We start from the raw sequence: 21,296 nt of genomic DNA on the forward strand, positions 1-21,296 counted from the left end.
AGATTGGCCTCAAAGAGTACCCCTATAAAGAAGCTTGAATCTAATTGAATCAGACTTTGTCCCTAAAAACAGATCCCCAACATGCAGTAAGCAAAAACAGATGGAATTGTAGTGAGAAACAGACAATTAAGTAGACATTTTCCCAAAGACATGCAGATGGTCAGCAGACATATGAAAAGATGCTCAATATCACTAATCATCAGGGAAATGCAAATCAACCACAATGAAGTATCACCTTACACCAGTTAGAATGGACACTCTCCAAAAGACAAGAAATAACAAGTGTTGGCAAGGAAGGATGTGGAGAAAAGGGAACCCTCCTACACTGTTGGTGGGAATGTAAATTGGTCCAGCCACTGTGGAAAACAATATGGAGATTACTCAAAAAACTAAAAATGGAACACCATATGGCCCAGCAATTCAACTTTTGGGAATTTGCCTGAAGAAAAAAAACTCACTAATTTGAAAATATATGTGCGCACTTATGTTCACTGAAGCATTATTTGCGATAGCAAAGATACGGAAGCAACCCAAATGCCCGTCAATAGATGAATGGATAAAGGTGTGGCACATACATACAATGGAATATTATTCAGCCATAAAAAAGGAAATCTTACTATTTGTAACAACATGGATGGACCTAGAGGATATCATGTTAAGTGAAATGTCAGGAGAAAAAGACAAATACCATATGATTTCACTTATATGTGGAATATAAAAATCAAAACAAACAAGCAAACAAAAAAGAAATAGACCCATAAATATTGACAACAGACTGCTGGTTCCCATAGGGAGGGTGGTGGAGGATGAGTGAAATAGGTGAAACGGATACAGAGGTACCAACTGAAAATTGTAAAATAAGTTAGTCATAGGAATGGAAGTACAACATATAGAATATAACCAATAATATCATAATATGTTGGTATGGTAATGGGGTAACTACACTTAACTGTGGCAAGCCTCTAGTAATACATATAATTATTGAGTCATTATGTTGTATATTTCCAAACAATATAACATTGTATGTCAAGTTTATCCAAAGAAAAACAAAAGAAAAAAACACATACACACAAAAAGAAATAGACAATTCAAGAATAATGCTAGAGATTTTAATACCCCACATTCAGTAATGGATAGAAGAAATAGGCAGTAGGTGAAAAAGAAAATAGGAAGCTTGAGTAGCACTTTCTAACTAGACTTACTAGATATCTCTAGAATACTCCACACAACAACAGAATATACATTCTTCTCAAGCACTCATGGAAAATTCTCCAGGATAAACTGTATGTTAGGCCATAGAACAAGCCTCAATAAATTTTAAAGGATTGAGGTCATACAAAGTATATTCTCCAACCACAATCAGAGTGCAATTAGAAAGGAATAACAAAGAAATTTGGGAAATTCACAAATGTGTAACAATTGAGCAACACGCTCCTATGAATGGGTCAAAAATAAATCGCAAGGGAAATTAACAAATAACTTAAGCTGAAAAAAAATGAAAACATAAAACACTCATGAAATGCAGCTTAGGTAAGCCTTAGAAATTTATAGCTGTTTATATCTGTATTTAAAAAAAGGAAGAAAGGTATGAAATTAGCAATCTAATCTTCCAACTTGGAACACTAGAAACAGAAGAGCTATATGCAAAGGAAGCAGAAGTGAGGAAGTAACAAAGGTTACATCGTAAGTGAAAAATAGAGAATAGAAAAACAATAAAAACTGTAAACACACCAAAAATTGGTTTTTTGAAAAGAAACAAAATTGACAAAACTTTACCTAGGTAGACCAAGAAAAAAGAAGGATGCATCACATTACTAAATCAGAAATGAGAGGCTCTAGCTACTGATCTTAAAGAAATAAAAAGAATTATAAGGGAATACTGTGAAAAACTGTAGTAGACAATTCCCTAGAAACACACAATCTACCAAAACGTACACAACAAGAAATAGAACATCTGAGTAGAATTTTAACAAGTAAAAAGATTGAATAAGTAATTTAAGTCCAAGCACAAATAATGTTACTAATCAATTGTACCAAATATTTAAAGACAAATTAATGCCACTTACTCAGAAAGTTTCCTAAAAATAGGATAGATGGGGATATTCCCTACTCATTCTAAAGGCCAATATTACTCTGATACCAAAACAGAGACATCACAAGGAAAAAAAAAACTACAGACCAATATCTCTTACAAACGCAGATCCAAAAATTCTCAATGAAACACTCTAGCTGAATCCAAGTAAAAAGGATAATATACCATGACCAAGTGGGATTTATACCAGAAATATAGGGTTGCTTTAACATACAAAATCAATTAATACAATATGGCACATCAATAGAATACAGGACAAAAGCTACATGATATCATTGAACATAAAAGAAGCATTCAGCAAAATGCAACGTTCTCCAAGATAAAAACACTCAGTAAACCAGGTGTAGAGGGAACTTTCTCAATTTGATCATAAGCACCTTTGAAAAGCCTATGGCTAAAATCATACTTATTGATGAAAGACTGGATGTTTTTCCCCAGATCAAGAACAAGACTAGGATGTCCATCCATTCTTACCATTTTTATGCAGTATTATACTGGAGGTTCTAGTCATGGCAAGAAAAAAGTAATAAAAGGCATTCCAATTTGAAAAGAAGAGGTAAAAAACTCTCTATTTGCAGATGACATGATCTTGTATATATAAAATCTTAAAGAATCCATTAAAACTAATCAATGAGTTTAACAGTGTTTCAGGATATAAGATCTATAGATAAAAATCAGTTGTGTTTCTATAATTAACAATGGACAATCCAAAAATGAATTTAAGGAAACAATTCCAAAGAGAAAAAAATAGGAATAAATTTAACACAAAGACAAAAAAATTCAAAAACAACATTTTTGAGGGAAATTAAAGACCTAAATAAAAGGAAAGATGTTCCATATTCATTGGTCCTATGTCATATACTTCCATATGATTTTAAGGATAAGGTTGCCAATTACTGCAAAAAAGTATTCTTGGATTTTGCGAGGAATTTCACTGTATCTATAGACCATTTGAAGAGTAGTGCCATCTTAATAACATTGTCTTTTTCAACTAATAGGCCTAGAACAACCAAATATCCACATTTACAAAACAATGAAATTGGATTACTTCCTTGTACCATACACAAAATTTAACTGAAGATCGATCATAAACCACATATAAGAGCTGAAGTTATAAACTTCTTTGAAGAAAACATAGTAGTAAATCTTTGTGAGTTTGGGTTAGGCAAAAAGCCTTCTTAACTATGACACCAAAAAACAAAAGAAAGAAATAGATAAATTGAACTTTATAAAATTTTTTTACAACTCTATATTTCAAAAGATACCATTAAGAAAGTTAAAAGACAACCCAAAGAATGTGAGGAAATGTTTGCGTATCAAATATCTGATAAGGTATTTGCATCCAGAATATACAAAAGAACTCTTGCAACTCAACCATGAAAAGAAAAGTAACCTAATTAAAACATGGGCAAATGAAAGAGATTCTTTCAAGAAGTTATATAGTCAATGAAAACACATTAAAAGATTCTCACCATTATTAGCCATTAGGGAAACACAAACCAAAACCAAATGAGATACCACTTCACACCCACTAGAATGGCTGTAATCAAATGGCAGATATGATCAAGTGTTTCAAAGATATGGGAAAATTGGAACCTTCACACATTGCTGGTGGAAATATAAAGTGGTGCAGCTTCTTCAGAAAATTATTTGGCAGTTCTTCAAAATGTTAAAATGGAGTAACCATCTGACTCAGAAATTCCACATCTAGGTACATACCCAAGAGAGAACATATACTCCCACAAAAATGAGTACACACGTTTACAGCACATTATTCATGATAAATTAAAAGTAGAAATAACCCAAATATCCATTAACTAATGAATGGATAATCAAAAATGTGGTATAACCATTAAAGGAATGTTTGATTAGAAAAAAATTAAAAAGTACTGAACTACATTAATGCTGCAACATGAATGAATCTTGAAAACAGTATGTTAACTAAAAGTAGCCACAAAAGACTACATATAATATGATTCCATTTATATGAAATGTCCAGAATAGGCAAATCTGTAGAGGTAGAAAGTAGATTAGTGGTTGACTGGAACTAGGGGAAGATAGCAAATGGGTAAGAGGTTTCATATGAAGGGGATGAAACTGGTCAAAAATTGATTGTGGTGATGAATGAACAACTCTGTGAATATACTAAAAATCATTGAATTATACATTTTGAATAGGTAAATTATATATTAATAAAGCTACGTAGAAAGAAAATCCTAGGATAGAAATGACTTGGGATTCATTGTAGTACACACATACTTCAGAATTTCTTCCAAATGATATATCATACCAGTTGGAGCAGATGCAGAAGTTGTAAAAATTTACAATTTTATGTATGTACACACATATGTTTACAAATATATATATATATATTTGCTATTCATCACTGATACTAAAAATTTTGAACCTTGAAATATTTCTTTTTTCAAAGTAAGTGTACTAGAGTGGGGTTGAAATTTTATGGTAATCTAAGTTTTGCTTGCATTTTATTTAAAATCAATTAGAAATGTCAAGTCTAAGTATTCACTGAATAGAATACCAATACTGTAGGTTTGGTTGCATTTATTTGCATTTATTATAAACCTTAATTTGTGGAAATATAACTTTAAGATCAAAGAATAAATAGGAAAAATTAAATGTGATATATCAAAAACTATATACATATGTAATTTTGAAATTATGTAGTTGAACTTTGCAATATTTCAATGAATGGGATAAATGTTTTGATGGAGTTTGTTTTTAATACAGTAAATTTATTATCTGTATTGGAATACACAAAAATTTTCATGGGCATATGTAAAGTAGTTTTTAGGAAGGAAATTGGGGGAAAAAAGGAAAAAGACAGATAGCACAAAAAGTAACATCAGAAAAAATTTAATTCCATCTAACTTTGAAAGTGGAACAATTTTAAAAAATTATAAACAAATTTATATCATTAACTTTTAAAACCTAGATTGAATCTTATTTAATACATAGGTAACATTTTAAAACCTAAGGTAGAAAATAACCATAACTGGCCCAAGAAGTAGAAAATCTGATTATCTATAAAATACAAAATAAATTGAAGTGGTGAACAGAGTTCTTCATTTTAAAAGATATAAGTACTAGGTATTTTAAATTAATTATTTAAAAAATAAATAATTGTATCATATATAAATTGATTTATGAGAGGAGCAGAAAAGAAGAGGAAGAGGGGGGAAAAAAGGGAATGGAAAGGGGAAAGAAACATTACCCAATTCAATTTATGAATTTAGGATAATCATGATATCAAAATGGGACAGAGGTGACAGGTAAATAAAAAACCTTTAGCTTAGTCTTACCTATGAATATTAGTAAATTAAAAACAACTGTGTTAAAAGAATACAAAAATTCAAAATTTTAAAAATATATTACTAATTCTTACAACATCAATAGATGCAGAAAAAGTGATTAGTACTAGTCAACTATTATTTGTGATTTAATAAAACAACAAACAAAGAAACAAGTTAACAAAAAATACCTCATTCCAAGCTAGGAACAGGTGGAAATTTCCTTAATCTAATAAAAATAACTGAATATAAAAATAACTGCAAATAAATAGAAAAAAATACACTCAATTGTGAAATGCTAGAATTACCCCAGTTCATTTAAGGATGAAACAAGATTTTTTCCATGTTTTTTTCCTATTTCTTCTATTTTTCAGCATTGATTGGTGCTCCTGGCTAATTCAGTACACTGAGAGAAATGAATCAGAAGATAAAGACTTGAAAGAAGAGACAGAATGCTATTTGCAGATAGGATTGTTTCCTATAAGACTCAGTATAATCAACTCATAAAATGTTATAACTATTGAGGAAGTTCAGCAAAGATGCTGGATACAATAATAACATATAAAGTAGTATCCACAGACATCGATAATATGCTGTAATTATATTACATCAATTATATATATACAAATGACTTCAGTTATATAATGTAATAGGAATACCACTTACAACTGCGCCAGAAAGAATAAAATACCTAGGAATAAATTTACTAAGACCAAGGAGGTGAAAGACCTGTACACTGAAAACTGTACACTGAAAGACCTGTACACTGAAAGACATTGATGAAAGAAACTGAAGAAGACACAACTACTTGGAAAGTTATCCGTGTTCATGGATTGAAGAATTAATGTTGCTAAAAGGTGCATACTACCCAAAGCAATTTACAGATTCGATGCAAACCCTATCAAATTTCCAATGGCATTTTTCACATAGAACAAGCAATTCTAAAATTTGTATGGAAATTGAATAGCCAAAGCAGTCTTCAGAAATAAGACCAAAGCTGGAGGCCATACACTCCCTGATTTCAAATCATATTATACAGTCAAAACAGTATGGTATTGACATAAAAACAGACACAAAGATCATGGAACAGAATAGAGAACCCAGAAAGAATAAAATACCTAGGAATAAATTTACTAATAAAATAAAAAATAAAACTACCGTATGATCCAGCAATTCTACTTCTGGTTATTTATCTGAAGCCCACACTTGTATGGCGAATTAATTTATGATATATTAACCCAGAACATATAATTGGGAAAGACCAGTGTCTTTAATAAATGGGAATACTCAACAGCAACATGTAAAAGAATGAAACTGTACCACTATCCTACACTATACAGAAAAATTAACTTGAATATAAGACCTGATACCATAAAAATGCTAGAAATTGTTTTTTTTTAAGGTTCCACATGTAAGTTCCTTGACATCTATCTTGGCAATAATTTTTTGAATTTGACATCAAAAACAAAGGCAATAAAAACAAAAATAAATAGGCAAAAATAGACAAAAAATATAAATAAGGGGATACATCAAACTAAAAAGCTTCTACACAACAAAGGAAGCCATTAACAGAATGAAAAGACAACCCACTGAATGAAAATCATGTATCTGATAAGGGGTTAATTCCAAAATATATAAATTCATATAACTTAATAGCAAAGAAACAAAAACTTCTATTTTAAAATGTGCAGAGTATCTGAACATTTTTTCCAAAGAAGACATGCAGACATGCAGATGGGCAACAGGCACATGAAAAGATACTCAGTATCACTAGCCATCAGGGAAAGGCAAATCAAAATCACAAAAAGATCTCACTTCACACCTGTTAGAATGGCTGTTATCAAGAAGACAAGAAATAACAAGTAGTGGTGAAGATGTGGAGAAAAGGGAACCCTCATGCCCTGTTGGTAGGAATATAAATTGGTTCAGCCATTATTGCAAATAGTATGGAAAAAAATTAAAAATAGAACTACCATATGATCCAGCAATTCTACTTCTGGTTATTATCTGAAGAAAGCAAAAATACTACATTGAAAAGATATATGTACCCCCATGCTCATTATAGCATTTACAATAGCCAAGATATGGAAGCAACCTAAGTGTCTTAACAACAGATGAATGGATAAAGGAAATGTAGTATGTGTGTATATGTATACACATATACATATATATATACATATCCACAATGGAATACTGTTCAGCCATAAAGAAGAATGAAATCTTGTCATTTGGGACAACATGGATGGACCTTACATGCTTTCTGCTATGTTAAATAAGTCAGACAGTGGATGACAAATATTGCATGATCTCACTTACATGTGGACTCAAAAAACAAACAAGCAAGCTCACAGCATAGAAAACAGATCGGTAGTTGCCACAGGCAAGGGTAGGGGTGGAGTGACGGTGGGGGTTAAAATAGGCAAAGGTTGTCAAAAGTTACACACTTCCAGTTATGAAATAAATAAGTGATGGGGATGTAATATGCAGCATGGCAACCATAGAAATGTTTTGTTCAAGATGATATGTGAATAACTTTGGCATATGTTAGGCATGTATTTGGTATTCCTATGTGCCAGGTAATATGCTAAGACTTTTATATACATCATTTCATTTACTTTTGTAGCCATTCTTACGAAGTAAGTACTGTTATTATTCTAAATATATAGGTAAGGAAACTGAGTGTTAGATAGGTACTTCTCAAAGATTACCTAGTTACTCAACTCTAAAGCCTGAGATTTGAACCTGAATCTTAAATAGTGGTCAGGGAACAGAAGAATCTAGACAAGCACTTAAAATTTGCCATTGCTAGTATTGTTACCATGGATGATCCTAAATATATAAGTAAAATGGTAATTTGATATATCATAAAATCTGCTAAGTTTAATATTCTATCAACATTTGTCTAGCAAGATTTTTAGAGAAATATACCATGTGTGGTGGATAAAGAAGAAATGAAGTTTGCCTATTTTACACTAAGGAGATTAATTATATTTTCTCTTTTAACAAACAAAGCACTGTTAAATTGTTCTTCCAGAGTACTTTAAACATGTTAGGTTAAAATCAGTTATTTATACTTGAGATTCTGATTGTAAGATAAAATTTAGCCGAAATAAGCAGGCAAAGAGAGGCAACAAAGGCCCAGGTAGTTTATTTGAATGCCACTCCTGGGTGATGTTCCGTGGTCTGGGTACTACAGGCCAGGGAAGTCACACCCAGTCAGGGAGGTGGGGGCTTATAAGGGATTAGGAGGGGGAGGAGTGGGCAAGCTATCCTAGGGGGCATGGAGAGGTATGATTGGATAAAGGTGACATAATAGACAACTAGAAACTTCTTTCCTTCCAAGAGGGAGGAGGCTGACATCCGGGTCTTAGTTGGCACATCAGAAGGATGGAATTCAGGAAGAGCTGTCCCCTTTCCACATAAGGCACGGACCTTGGGGTCTGGTCTGTTCTCCCCCTATGGCATCTCTGTTCTGTTTGCATGTCCTTGTTTTTCCTTCCTCCAACCTAAAACTGATATTTATAAATCTGATTTCGTTTCTGTTATTTGATGATCAATTATCCAGACTATTGTATCCTTCAGTATCTGTTAAAACCCACTTCCTCCCCTGCTTATTGACTTTTTGACTAATATGTTTGAGAAGTTAATTTGAAGTAGTAGAAACTCAAGCTTCATCTATTTGGACTCTCCTTCCATTTCCCTGAGGTTGAATGTAGGTACCAAGGCATGGTAGGAGCATTTAGTTCTCACTATTATGTTTCTAAACTGGTATCCAGTGAGATATCCTTCATCTTATGTGGTCCTTGGCCAGCTCTCTACAAATTCACTGGCTTTTTGGTTCCAGTGGCTTTATCTCTGCTACAGGAAACTCTAAGAAAATATCTAAGGCATCTGCCTAGCCCTTCTTGCATACATGTAATTATTTGGATCCATAACACCTTTCTTAACCTCTACACAGGCTTGAAGAAAAGATCCCTTTGTTTTTGAATATCGCAAACCCCCAGGACACGGTCTAAAGCCCACTGACTCACAGCCTCTCTCTGGGAACCTCTTAAATCTCAGCTCACATCAGTTCTTCCAAATCTCCTAACTTTTCATACTTTGCCCTTCCATTCTCTAGTTTGAATCCCTCCATCCTTCTAAAGTGTTAGGTGTTTGAAATCCAGGAGCCAGGGAATAAGTTATTTCTTCTCTCTGTTTCTAATTCTTGTCCAAATGACTTTTGTGAGTCAGTAAGCACAGATTGTCTTAGCTGCTGCTTGAATGCTTAAAGGAGATGTGTAGGGTCAGCCCTGATAGTTGGCTTTTCTTTTTGTAATTCAAGTGCCTAACTTCATTCACCTTTGATTGCCAAGGAATCCATTTCAAAGAGGCACCCACTTCAATGATGGCTGTCTTGAGAAAAACACATTGCCAACTACCAGATAAAGAGCCGGGCCCAAGAGGCCAGTCCCCACCAGACTCCCTTGTTTTAAAGACATTGGTTGATTTCAACAAGTAACCATTTGAGCTGCTTGTGCATTTTAAATTCCCACTCTTAAGTTTTAAATTCACCAGTGAAGAGGGAGCCTATGAAACCCTAGGCTCCCACCCTTGACCTCAGTAAAAGCAGAACCCTAAGCCCTTGCTCTCTCTCTCTCTCTCTCTACCCATCACCTCATGGAGTGGCTCCAGATGTGCTGTATAATTTTCATCTTATAAGTAATAAACCTTTCACCCAACTTCCCAAATTTCTTGATTGTTATTGCTGAGGGCTTCCTGAAATCATAAGAACCACAGGAGCCAGTCCAGACACAAAATTGGTTATGATAGGCTGAGACCAGCACACAACAAAGTGGGAGAAGGGAAGGTCTAAGACTACGTACAAAGGAAATAACAAGGGTTATGAAAAGACAGTTTGTGCTTCCTACATGTCCAGCCTCAGTTGTATGTATAATCTACAGACTATCTGGCCTACATCTTATAGAAAAGGAATTAGACTCACTGGTTTTCAGACTGGACTCCGGGAGCCTAAGGGGCTGTTGTCTTTTCAACTTGTACATCTCTCCTTGCTTTGATCATTTTATGTAGTGAACTTGGTAAACATACTACCTTTCAAAAATGTTTGAAACCTATTCCATTTGACTTTAATACTCTGTATATAACATAGTGATTATTAGTATAGACCTTTAGCTACTGCCCCCTGTAAGTCAGGGGAAAGGAAATGCTGGGGCAAAATACCTTTAAAAACCAAAATCAGTCAAAGGTAGAAATAAAGTTTAAAACCCGTTTATTGCTTACAAACTGCAGTCTGGGCCCTTCTTTCCTGTTCCAGCAGAAGCAAAACCGGCCCTCCTCCTCACCTCTCAGGTACAGATAAGCCCTCTGTTGCCCAGGTAAACCCATTGATATGGAGATGAACTTCTCTCTACCCCTGAGGCTATGCAAATGCTCTAAAGCCATACTTTTTTCCACCTCTGAAGATCTATTGATATGCAGATGTACTAAAGCCAGGTGAAATATTCTGGAAATATTACAATTTTACCCCCACCCCCATGGCCTCCAACTATAACCAAGCCCCAAATGCACCACTGTGTATTAGAACTGAACAAGGTTTGGTTGATGGGAGGAAGAAAAGAGAAGTGTGCATCTGGCCCCCATAGGTCCACTGTACTTTGCAGAGAAAATGTTTAAGGCAGAAACTGATGGAACTATTCAAGAATGATCCTATGAATGTCTGAGAACAAAGGGATTCCAAACTAGATGATCAGGTATGGACAGAGTAGGTCCCTGGTGGTCCTCAGCTCTGAAAGGAACCTAGCACTACTCTGGGATGCCAAGGCTTAGAAGTTTGGGAAGCTTCCAGAGATTGTCCTTGGTATGGACATTATTCCCAGCACAGACTTTGTAGCCAAACAGGTTTCAGATAGGAACCAAAGAAGCCAGGGAAAAAGAAGAAAAAGAAAGATATGCTCTGTGGTCATTCTAGTGACTCATTGATTCATAAACACTTCTTGAGGATCCCTGAAGTAACAGGAGGACCTTTTGGGAAGACACCGAGGTACCCTTACTACTAACATAGGGTCTATTTAGCTAGGATGCATTTAGCCATCATACAACTGTCTCCAAACCAAATAATGCTGCAGAAAATTTTTCTAATCTAGAAAGAAACATACATACATACAAATTCCATTGCAGTTACTCTTGTTATTTATGTAGTAGGACAACTTCCAGCTGCAGGAGTGATCCACCTGAATATAAGCATTAATGCGGTGTTACTTTTAAATCCGAACAAGAGTTCTGGTTTTGTTCCCAGCCTCCTTTCTGACTCATCATTGTGAAACTAAGAAATCATTTAGCCTCTCAGCACCTCAAAATCTCTCTTCTATGAATGAGGATAATGGGTAAATCTTCTCTTGCTTCACTGAAGTTTAATTAGATAATGTTTGCACAGCCCTTTGAACTCTATTAATTAAATTGATGTGTAAATATACTGCTTCCTTTTATCAGGATACTTTGAGCCATTTCATGGACTTAAAGATGACTATTGTAAAGAAGTGCAAAGAGCAGCAAAAGTCAGGAAAAAGAACTAATAAAACCTAGCTAAACCCTAGAGCAAGAGCCACCCAGTTTTCGTAGAAACTGCCCGAAGCTAACACGCCTGCCCTAAGTTAGATAACCAGAGGTGGGCAGTAGCCTCGGGACATAACCCATGATAAGTCACGTAGACATGCTTGTGTGAGCTAGAGATTACGGGAAGCGGTTAGGTAACCGGGGCGTTCTTGTTTCAACTCCATTGGTTAAAATATAGAATATATATAGAATATGTTTTAAAATTATTGGTTGTAGAAATGCGCGGGCTTCTGTGCAATGGCTGTGAAAACCCTATATAATCCCTACCTAAAGTTGCCTAGGGGTCGGCAGCTCGGACTCGGCCTGTGTGTCAGGGGAGGTGCTGTTGGCCCCAGCTAGCTGGCTGAATAAAGACTTTGCTTGGATTTACATCTCCGTGTCCGTGTGGTTTGCTCTCTGGGGAAACCCTGGAGTCCTGGACCCTAACATTTTGGGGGCTCATCCGGGATCTGAGCGGCTTCCTTGAGAACAAAGGACGGCTGGAGGCAAGGTCTAATTGTCCGGATGGGGCAGTGTAATTCGAGGGTCGCCCCCTCATGTCTGCATAAACCCATTATAAAGCGGGAGTTGCCATTCCGTGTATGGTCTCGGGTTAGTGACCCCGAGTGAGGAAGTCCAGGTTGGTAGTCCTGGCCCCCAGGTTAGTGACCCTGGGTGAAGTCCAGGTAACCAATCCTGGCCCTGGGGTCCGAGTGACTCGGCCTTGGGAAGGCAAGTCCGATCGGCAGGAACCTGGCACCCGAGGAGGAAAAGATCGAGCTCGTCACCCTGCGGCAGTCCGAGTGGACGCCTTTCGGGAGAATCACGAGAGTTTTTGAGGATCCTGAAAATGGTGAGTGTGGTGCACGCCAGAGTGAGAGAAGGACCGGTCCGAGCGAGTGCGATCAGATGTGGTGTGTGTTTAGTGTTATTGTTGCTTGTTTTATTGTGTTTTGGTTTATATTTCTGCGCTTTTCATTTTAAGTTTCCCCTATTCTGAGGTTCTCCTGTTCTTTCCATTCCTCCTTTCTGCCACTAAATCATTCCCTGCGGGCACGGGTCGGGCAATTAAGAGCCATTAGGGCGCCCGCCGCTAGAAGACTCCCGTGACAAGATAAGGGGGTCACAGCCGCGAATCCCAGATAAATTCGCGTCCCCCGCAGAAGAAAAAACTGTGCAACGACAGGCACCCGTTCACAAGCACATACACCAGTCATCTTGTTTTAAGTGACATCTCTATCCTTCGCCTTTGTCTTCCTCACTATGGGCCAAACTCAGGCTACTCCTAAAGGTCTGATCCTTTCCCATTTTCCAAAGGTCAAGGAACAGGCCTTAAATATGGGTCTTAGCATCAAGAAAGGTAAGCTCGACACCCTTTGCTCGGCCGAGTGGCCTTCCTTTGGAGTAGGCTGGCCGATGCAGGAGTCTCTTTCCTTGGACCTTATCGGCAAAGTCAAAGCCATTATCTCCCGGCCAGACCCTGAGGGCCACCCCAACCAACTTCCCTATATTCTTGTCTGGGAAAATTTGGCTGAGAATCCCCCTTCCTGGCTGAGGCCCTTTTTGGTGGGGAAACCTCACACCGACCCACTAAAGACCTCCATCCTAGTTGCCCGGGAAGATTTAAAGTCCTCTGATCGCAGGGCCAGAACACCGAGTGTGCCACCCGTTCTCCTGGACAGTTCTCCCCTCTACCCCCCTCTGCCAATTGAGCGGCCACCCCCGTATGCGGCTCCAAGGGAGGAATGGGGTGAAGCCGCCGGGGGGGTAGAAAACGAGGTTGGGGAGCCCAGCAGGGACCAGGCAGCCACAGCTTCTCCAGATTCTTCAGCAAGAGAAGACAGGAGGCCAGGGAGAGCGGGAGGAATGGCTACAGCTTTTCCAGGCTCTCCAGCAAGAGAGGGCAGGAGGCCAGGGATAGCGGGAGGAATGCAGTTAAGGCCTCGGGGGGCCAGGGAACAAGAAGGGGAGGCTCCCTCCTCCACCTCAGAAGGAGCAGTGCCGGTCCTGCCTGTGCGTGCCATCGGTGCAGGCAGTCCGGAGGGAGCTCAACAATATCAGTACTGGCCTTTCTCATCTAGTGACCTCTATAATTGGAGGACTCAGAACCCTCCCTTCTCGGAGGACCCCAAGTGTCTTATAGGTCTGGTGGAGTCCATTATGTTTACCCATTGTCCCACATGGGACGACTGCCAGCAATTGCTCCGCACCCTCTTCACAACGGAAGAGCGAGAGCGTGTCCTCAGTGAGGCCAGGAAAAATGTCCTTGGAGAACATGGAAGACCCACTACCCTCCAGCCCATCATCGACGAGGCGTTCCCACTTGCACGCCCAAATTGGGACTTCGGGACTGCAGAAGGTAGGGAGCGTCTCCAGGTCTACCGCCAGACTCTGATGACTGGTCTCCAGGCGGCCCACTAACCTGGCTAAGGTAAAAACTATTGTTTAGGGGGAAATGGAAAGCCCGGCCGCGTATCTGGAAAGGCTGTTTGATGCTTACAGGCAATATACCCCCATAAACCCAGAAGCAGAGGAACATAGATCAGCTGTAGTCCTTTCATTCATCAACCAGGCAGCCCCCGATATCCGGAGAAAACTCCACAAGCGGGATGACCTGGGGGAAATATCTATTAGAGAAATGCTGCAGCAAGCGGAGAAGGTCTTCAATGCTAGGGAAACTCCAGAAGACAGGAAAGGCTGAGGAAAGAGAAATGGGTAATGCAGGAGAAAAATAGGAAAGAAGACAGAGAATTTCAGAGGAGGGAGAATAAGAAGCAGAGGGAGGAGATGGCCAGGATATTCCTGGCCGGGGTGAAGGAGAGCCCTAGATCACCTCGAAGAATGGGGCCCCGCCAATCCCGACTAGGACGAGATCAATGCGCCCTGTGTAAGAGATATGGGCATTGGAAGAGGGAGTGCCCCAAAAGGAGGGAACAAGGCGGAGGGAACCCCGTTAAGACCCTACACCTAGGAGAGGAGAACTGATGGGGACAGGGCTCGGCACCCCTCCCCGAGTCCTGGGTAACCCTGTGCGTGGAGGGAACTCCCATTGGGTTCATGGTAGATACCGGGGCACAGTATTCAGTTCTCAACCAAGCCCACGGTCCCCTAAACCCAGGACACACAAGTATAGTCCAAGGAGCGACAGGGTCCAAGAGATGTGCCTGGACTACTAACAGAAAAGTGGACCTAGGAAGGCATCAGGTCGCTCACTCATTTCTGGTTGTACCTGAGAGCCCCGCACCGTTGCTGGGCAGAGACTTACTAACCAAGGTCAGGGCACACATCCATTTTGAACCTGAGGGGATAAAGATCATGGACAAAGAAGGGCAACCCTTACAACCGGTACATGTGTTGACTCTATCCCTGGCCGATGAACATCGCCTGTTTCAGGCGGATCAAGAAGAGGGGGGCCAGGGGGAACAGGGAGAAATTGACTTTTGGTTGCAGAGGTTCCCTTCCACATGGGCCAAAACCGGAGGAATCGGTCTCGCCAAACATCTGCCCCCGTTGTTGTTCAACTCAAAGCCGCAGCCCTACCCATCCGGGTCCGGCAGTATCCAATACCGGAAGAGGCTAGGAAAGGGATAGCACCCCATATCCACAGACTGTTGGAGACAGGAATCCTTAAACCCTGCCGATCCGCATGGAATATGCCCCTGCTTCCAGTAAGGAAGCCTAGCAGTGGGGATTACAGACCGGTGCAGGACTTGCGAAAGGTCAATGAGAGAATAGAAGACATCCACCCTACAGTGCCCAACCCTTATACCCTACTCAGCCACCTGCCACCCTCACATGTGTGGTATACTACTCTGGACCTGAAAGATGCCTTCTTCAGTATCCCACTCTCTGAAGTTAGTCAGCCTTTGTTTGCCTTTGAGTGGCAGGAGCCAGGGGGAGGAAGAAATGGGCAACTTACCTGGACTAGACTGCCACAGGGCTTCAAGAACTCTCCCACCTTATTCAATGAAGCCCTAAGCCAGGACCTGGAGCCCTTTCGCAGGAGCCACCCCCACGTGACACTGCTGCAGTATGTGGATGACCTGTTGCTGGCCACAGAAACCCGTGAGGAGTGTGAAGAAGCCATGGGGAACTTGCTGGCTGAACTAGGCGCACTGGGATATCGAGCCAGCACCAAGAAAGCCCACATCTGTCAGAGGTCAGTGGTCTACCTGGGGTATAAAATATCTAATGGAGCCAGGTGGCTAACGCAGGCCATGAAACAAACTATCCTGACTATCCCCATCCCTTCCTCACCCCAGGGAGTGAGGGAATTTCTTGGCTCAGCCGGGTTCTGCAGGCTTTGGATCCAGGATACGCAGAAATAGCCCGACCACTATATGAGGCGACCAAAGAGGGGCCGGGCTGGCAATGGAATCAGGAACAACAAGAGGCTTTTGACAGACTGAAAGAAGCTCTCCTCCGGGCCCCCGCCCTATCTCTGCCAGACCCAGAAAAACCCTTCATCCTGTTTGTAGATGAAAAGAAGGGAGTGGCTAAAGGAGTCCTGGCTCAGCAGCTGGGCCCGTGGAAGAGACCTGTGGCCTATTTGTCCAAGTGGCTGGACCCAGTGGCCTCTGGGTGGCCACCTTGTCTGCGTATCCTAGCAGCCATCGCTGTACTAGTAAAAGAGGCAGACAAGCTGACTTTTGGCCAGAACCTGAGGGTAACAACCCCACATACTGTAGAGGGGATCCTCAGGCATCCTCCAGGAAAATGGATGATGAATACAAGACTCACCCACTACCAAGGGCTCCTACTAGATTCTCCACAAATTGTCTTCTCTGACTTGGTGACCCTAAATCCTGCCACCCTTCTGCCAGACCCAGATCTGTCGACCCCCATCCATGACTGTAGAGACATCCTTTCTGAAATTATACAGGTGCGAGCAGACCTGAAAGACACACCGTTACCGAACTGTGAGCTAAATTGGTACACAGATGGGAGCAGCTTTGTGCAGGAAGGGGTCAGGAAAGCAAGGGCAGCAGTAGTGACCCACGAAGGGGAAGTTGTCTGGAGCGCAGCTCTGCCCCCTGGCACCTCAGCACAGAAGGCGGAACTTATTGCTCTCGCTGAGGCTCTGGAAAGAGCCGAAGGCAAGCGGGCCAACATCTACACAGATAGCAGGTATGCTTTTGGCACTGTCCACGTCCACGGTGCCATCTACTGAGAAAGAGGATTCCGTTCCACGAAAGGAAAGGAATTGAGGAATCTACAAGAAGTCCAAAGACTACTAGCCACTATCGAAAAACCGAAGGCGGTAGCAGTTATACATGTACTGGGCCACCAACCAAAGAAGACACATGAGGCCATCGGCAACAACCATGCTGATGCGGAAGCTAGGAGGGCGGCCCTCTCGTACTCCCTTGTACTTGCAGCCCTCGAGATACCCATACCTGAACTGCTGGCCCTGCCACCCAAACCTGAGTATTCCCCTCAGTACCTCGAGTGGATTAGGAAACAAGTCTCGGGGAAAGTGTTTGGGGAAGGAAATTGGGGTAGGGACCAAGAAGGTAGATTGATTCTGCCAGAAGCATTAGGATAGTATATGCTTGCTAATCTGCATAAGTCCACCCATCTAGGCTGGAAAAAGCTGCTCAGCCTTTTCCAGTCTGCACAGTTGGTGTTTCCCCACCAGAATGAGGCAGCTCGTCAGATCACGAAAGAATGTAGTAGCTGTGCAATGCTAAGACCAGCCCCAAGAGAGCTTCACCCGGCAGGTACTCGGGAAAGGGGGAGGGCTCCAGGGAGGAATTGGGAAATAGACTTCACCGAAGTAAAACCAGGGAAGTATGGATATAAGTATTTGCTGGTTATGGTGGATACCTTCTCGGGGTGGGTGGAGGCTTTCCCAACCAAGCATGAGACCAGCCGGGTGGTAGCAAAAAAAATAATTGAAGAGATCGTCCCCAGATATGGGGTCCCTGAAGCCATAGGTTCTGATAAAGGCCCGGCTTTCATTAGCAAAGTCCTGCAGGGACTAGCCCTGGCTTTGAGGGTGGATTGGAAGTTACATTGTGCTTACAACCCACAAAGCTCTGGGCAAGTAGAGAGAATGAATCGGACCTTGAAGGAGACCCTTTCTAAATTGGTATTGGAGACTGGTAGGGACTGGGTGACTCTCCTTCCCTTAGCCATCTTCCGTGCTCGGAACTCCCCCTATGTACATGGTTTAACTCCATTTGAGATAATGTATGGGGCCCCTCCACCCATAACTCAGCAAGTGCAGCTTTCTGGTGCAGAGGACCCGGCCCCTGACTATCTGAATGTGTTGCAAGCTCTTGCTAAAGTGCAGCAGGAAATCTGGCCCCTGATCAGAGAATATTACAAGGGCGGGAAAATTCCAAGCCCGGAACATAGCATAGTCCCAGGGGATATGGTATGGGTCAAGAGACACCAAGTGAGGACTCTCGAGCCCAGGTGGAAGGGACCTTATGTTGTATTGTTTACCACCCCCACTGCTCTCAAGGTTGATGGTATCGCTCCCTGGGTGCATCACACCCACGTTCGTAAGGTCCTGCCTCATAAAGATCCAGGGGCCAGCAAGGAAGAGTGGAAGGTGCAGCAGCATCCTGCGAATCCCCTAAAACTACACCTAAGCCAAAGATGAAGGGGATCCTGCTGATAAGCACCTTAATATGGACCTTCAAGGGAACCACGCTTGAAGGCACCAACCCCCCTCAGCCATGGGACCTGACCTGGATGCTGGTTAACGGTGCAACTGGGGAGGTCATCAGTACCCAGAACACACTGTGCCACTTGGAACCTGGTGGCCTGACCTGTTTTTCTGCCTTCGACGGATCAACCAAGGTTACTGAACCCTTTGGGGGCAGCCCAACATCCCTCAAAACTTGGCTCGCTCCCATGGATTTTATGCTTGCCCAGAAGCAGGTAAAGGAGAGTCATGTGGGTGGGGGTCCTTCTGGTGTGCCAACATAGGGGACTGTGTGACCTCGAACGATGGGGATTGGAGATGGCCGGTTACGAAAAAGGATGCTGTCAAATTTTCTTATGTCAACCAGGGCATCCCTCGTCACGTGCCTATGGACAAGGCTTGTGACCGAAGGGACCAGGATTGGGTACGAATTCAATTCACTGAGACGGGCAAAAAGACTGATGTATCGCGTTGGATAAAAGGACTAAAATGGGGGATAAAGTACTATAAATATGGGGGACATGGGGAACATGAAGGCTCAATCCTCACCATCAAATTAGCCGTGTCAACTCCCAGCACTGCCGTAGGTCCCAACCCGGTTATGCATCCCCAGACACCTTCGATCCAGGACAAGGGCCTGGGCCAAAGGGACGAGAAAATGTCGACCGGACGTATGCCTGCGCCTCACGCCCAGCTCAGCTCCCCGAGGGGCGCCCTGGTGGGCACCAATGGCCACATCCGCCAGCCAACCACCGGAACACATGCCCCAGACCCACCTGTAGTAGTAGCCGGGGCCGTAGCCATAATAGCCATGGGGCGAGTCGTCGGAGCCGCCATAGCCTGGCCCATAGCCCTGCTGGTAGCCGTAGCCCTGGTTCCAGTAGGTAGTGTAGCCCTGATTCCAGAGCCCACAAGAGGACCGGGTCTGGGTCCCTCCGGGTCAGATAACCCCATGTGGGAAATGGTGCAGGCAGTAGCAGAGACTCTTAACCACACCACTCCCTCCCTCACCGATCCCTGTTGGCTGTGCTACCCAGGTTCACCCCCCTTCTATGAGGCAATTGGGATAAATGGCTCCTACACTATCAGCAACTCCCATCCCACTTACTGGGACAGGAAACCGTGGGGACTTACGATCGCTCAGGTTTCAGTCGCTGGTATGTGTGTAGGCACAGTCTCGACGGCCCAGGGCCAGGTATGCTCTTCCTACGCTTACACCACGTGGGAGCAGTAAAAGTGGATTATACCCTCCTCGGGCTGGTGGCTCTGCTCAAAGACAGGCCTCACTCCGGCCCTATCCACCTCTGTGTTCAATGCTAACAGTGAGTTTTGTGTGCTGGTGGCCATTCTACCTCACCTAATGTATCATTCTCATGAATCTCTCCTTTCTGATTGGGAAGAAAGGCCGAGCCCCCACCAGAGCAAGAGGGAGGTTGTTACCGCCCTGACCATTGGTACCCTCTTCTCCCTAGGGATAGCAGGGGCAGGCACTGGGGTCGCAGCCCTTGTAACTCAGGAAAAAGGGCTCACAGCCCTGAGGCTGGCAGTCGACAGGGACCTAGAACAACTCCGACAGTCAATATCAGACCTGGAGCAATCCCTCACCCCCTTGTCAGAAGTGGTCCTACAAAAACCGAAGGGGCCTGGACCTCTTGTTTTTAAAGGAAGGTGGACTGTGTGCAGCCCTAAAGGAAGAGTGCTGTTTCTATGTAGATAAGACAGGTGCAGTCAGAGATTCCTTAGCCAAACTAAAAACGGATCTAGAGAAGAGGCGTAAAGAATATGAAAGTAACCAAAGCTGTTTGAGTCTTGGTTCAAATACAAGCCTTGGTTCGCTACCCTCCTCTCAGCCGTTGCGGGGCCATTAGTCATCCTGTTGTTGTTGCTTACAATCGGTCCGTGCATAATAAACAGGCTGCTTAGGTTTGTACAGGAGAGGGTTAACACCATCCAACTTCTGGTCCTTCGTCAAAAGTATCAGGCCCTAGGTGCCGCTGTGGAAGATTCCTCAGTCTGATCAAGAAAAGGGGGGAATATAAAGAAGTGCAAAGAGCAGCAAAAGTCAGGAAAAAGAACTAATAAAACCTAGCTAAACCCTAGAGCAAGAGCCACCCAGTTTTCGTAGAAACTGCCCGAAGCTAACACGCCTGCCCTAAGTTAGATAACCAGAGGTGGGCAGTAGCCTCGGGACATAACCCATGATAAGTCACGTAGACACGCTTGTGTGAGCTAGAGATTCCGGGAAGCGGTTAGGTAACCGGGGCGTTCTCGTTTCAACTCCATTGGTTAAAATATAGAATATACAGAATATGTTTTAAAATTATTGGTTGTAGAAATGCGCGGGCTTCGGTGCAACGGCTGTGAAAACCCTATATAATCCATACCTAAAGTTGCCTGGGGGTCAGCAGCTCAGACTCGGCCTGCGTGTCAGGGGAGGTGCTGTCGGCCCCAGCTAGCTGGCTGAATAAAGACTTTGCTTGGATTTACATCTCCGTGTCCACGTGGTTTGCTCTCTGGGGAAACTCCAGAGTCCTGGACCCTAACACTATGATAGGACAATTTGTATGGTGAGGATTAACTTTTAAAAAAAATTTATGTGCACTCAGTTCTGAAGTTGTCAATAGGCATATGAAAATACCCAGGTTAACTG

At 42.2% G+C, this 21,296-nt stretch overlaps 1 protein-coding gene across 5 annotated transcripts in view; it reads left to right on the forward strand.

Moving 5' to 3' along the window:
• MTHFD2L (methylenetetrahydrofolate dehydrogenase (NADP+ dependent) 2 like) overlaps positions 1-21,296 on the forward strand; it is a 161,165-nt gene that overhangs the window by 107,170 nt on the left and 32,699 nt on the right. The window contains exon 7 of one of the 5 annotated variants that reach the window (XM_057502310.1): positions 5,775-6,562. The exons of the other annotated variants lie outside the window; for them this stretch is intronic. Coding sequence (XP_057358293.1) covers positions 5,775-5,797 — 23 coding nt within the window. The 3' untranslated portion in view covers positions 5,798-6,562. Of the gene's footprint in view, positions 1-5,774; positions 6,563-21,296 lie in introns of those variants that run through there. 5 annotated transcript variants of the gene reach the window in all.

This window comes from Manis pentadactyla, chromosome 5, assembly GCF_030020395.1.
Source record: "Manis pentadactyla isolate mManPen7 chromosome 5, mManPen7.hap1, whole genome shotgun sequence".
Lineage (NCBI taxonomy): Eukaryota > Metazoa > Chordata > Mammalia > Pholidota > Manidae > Manis > Manis pentadactyla.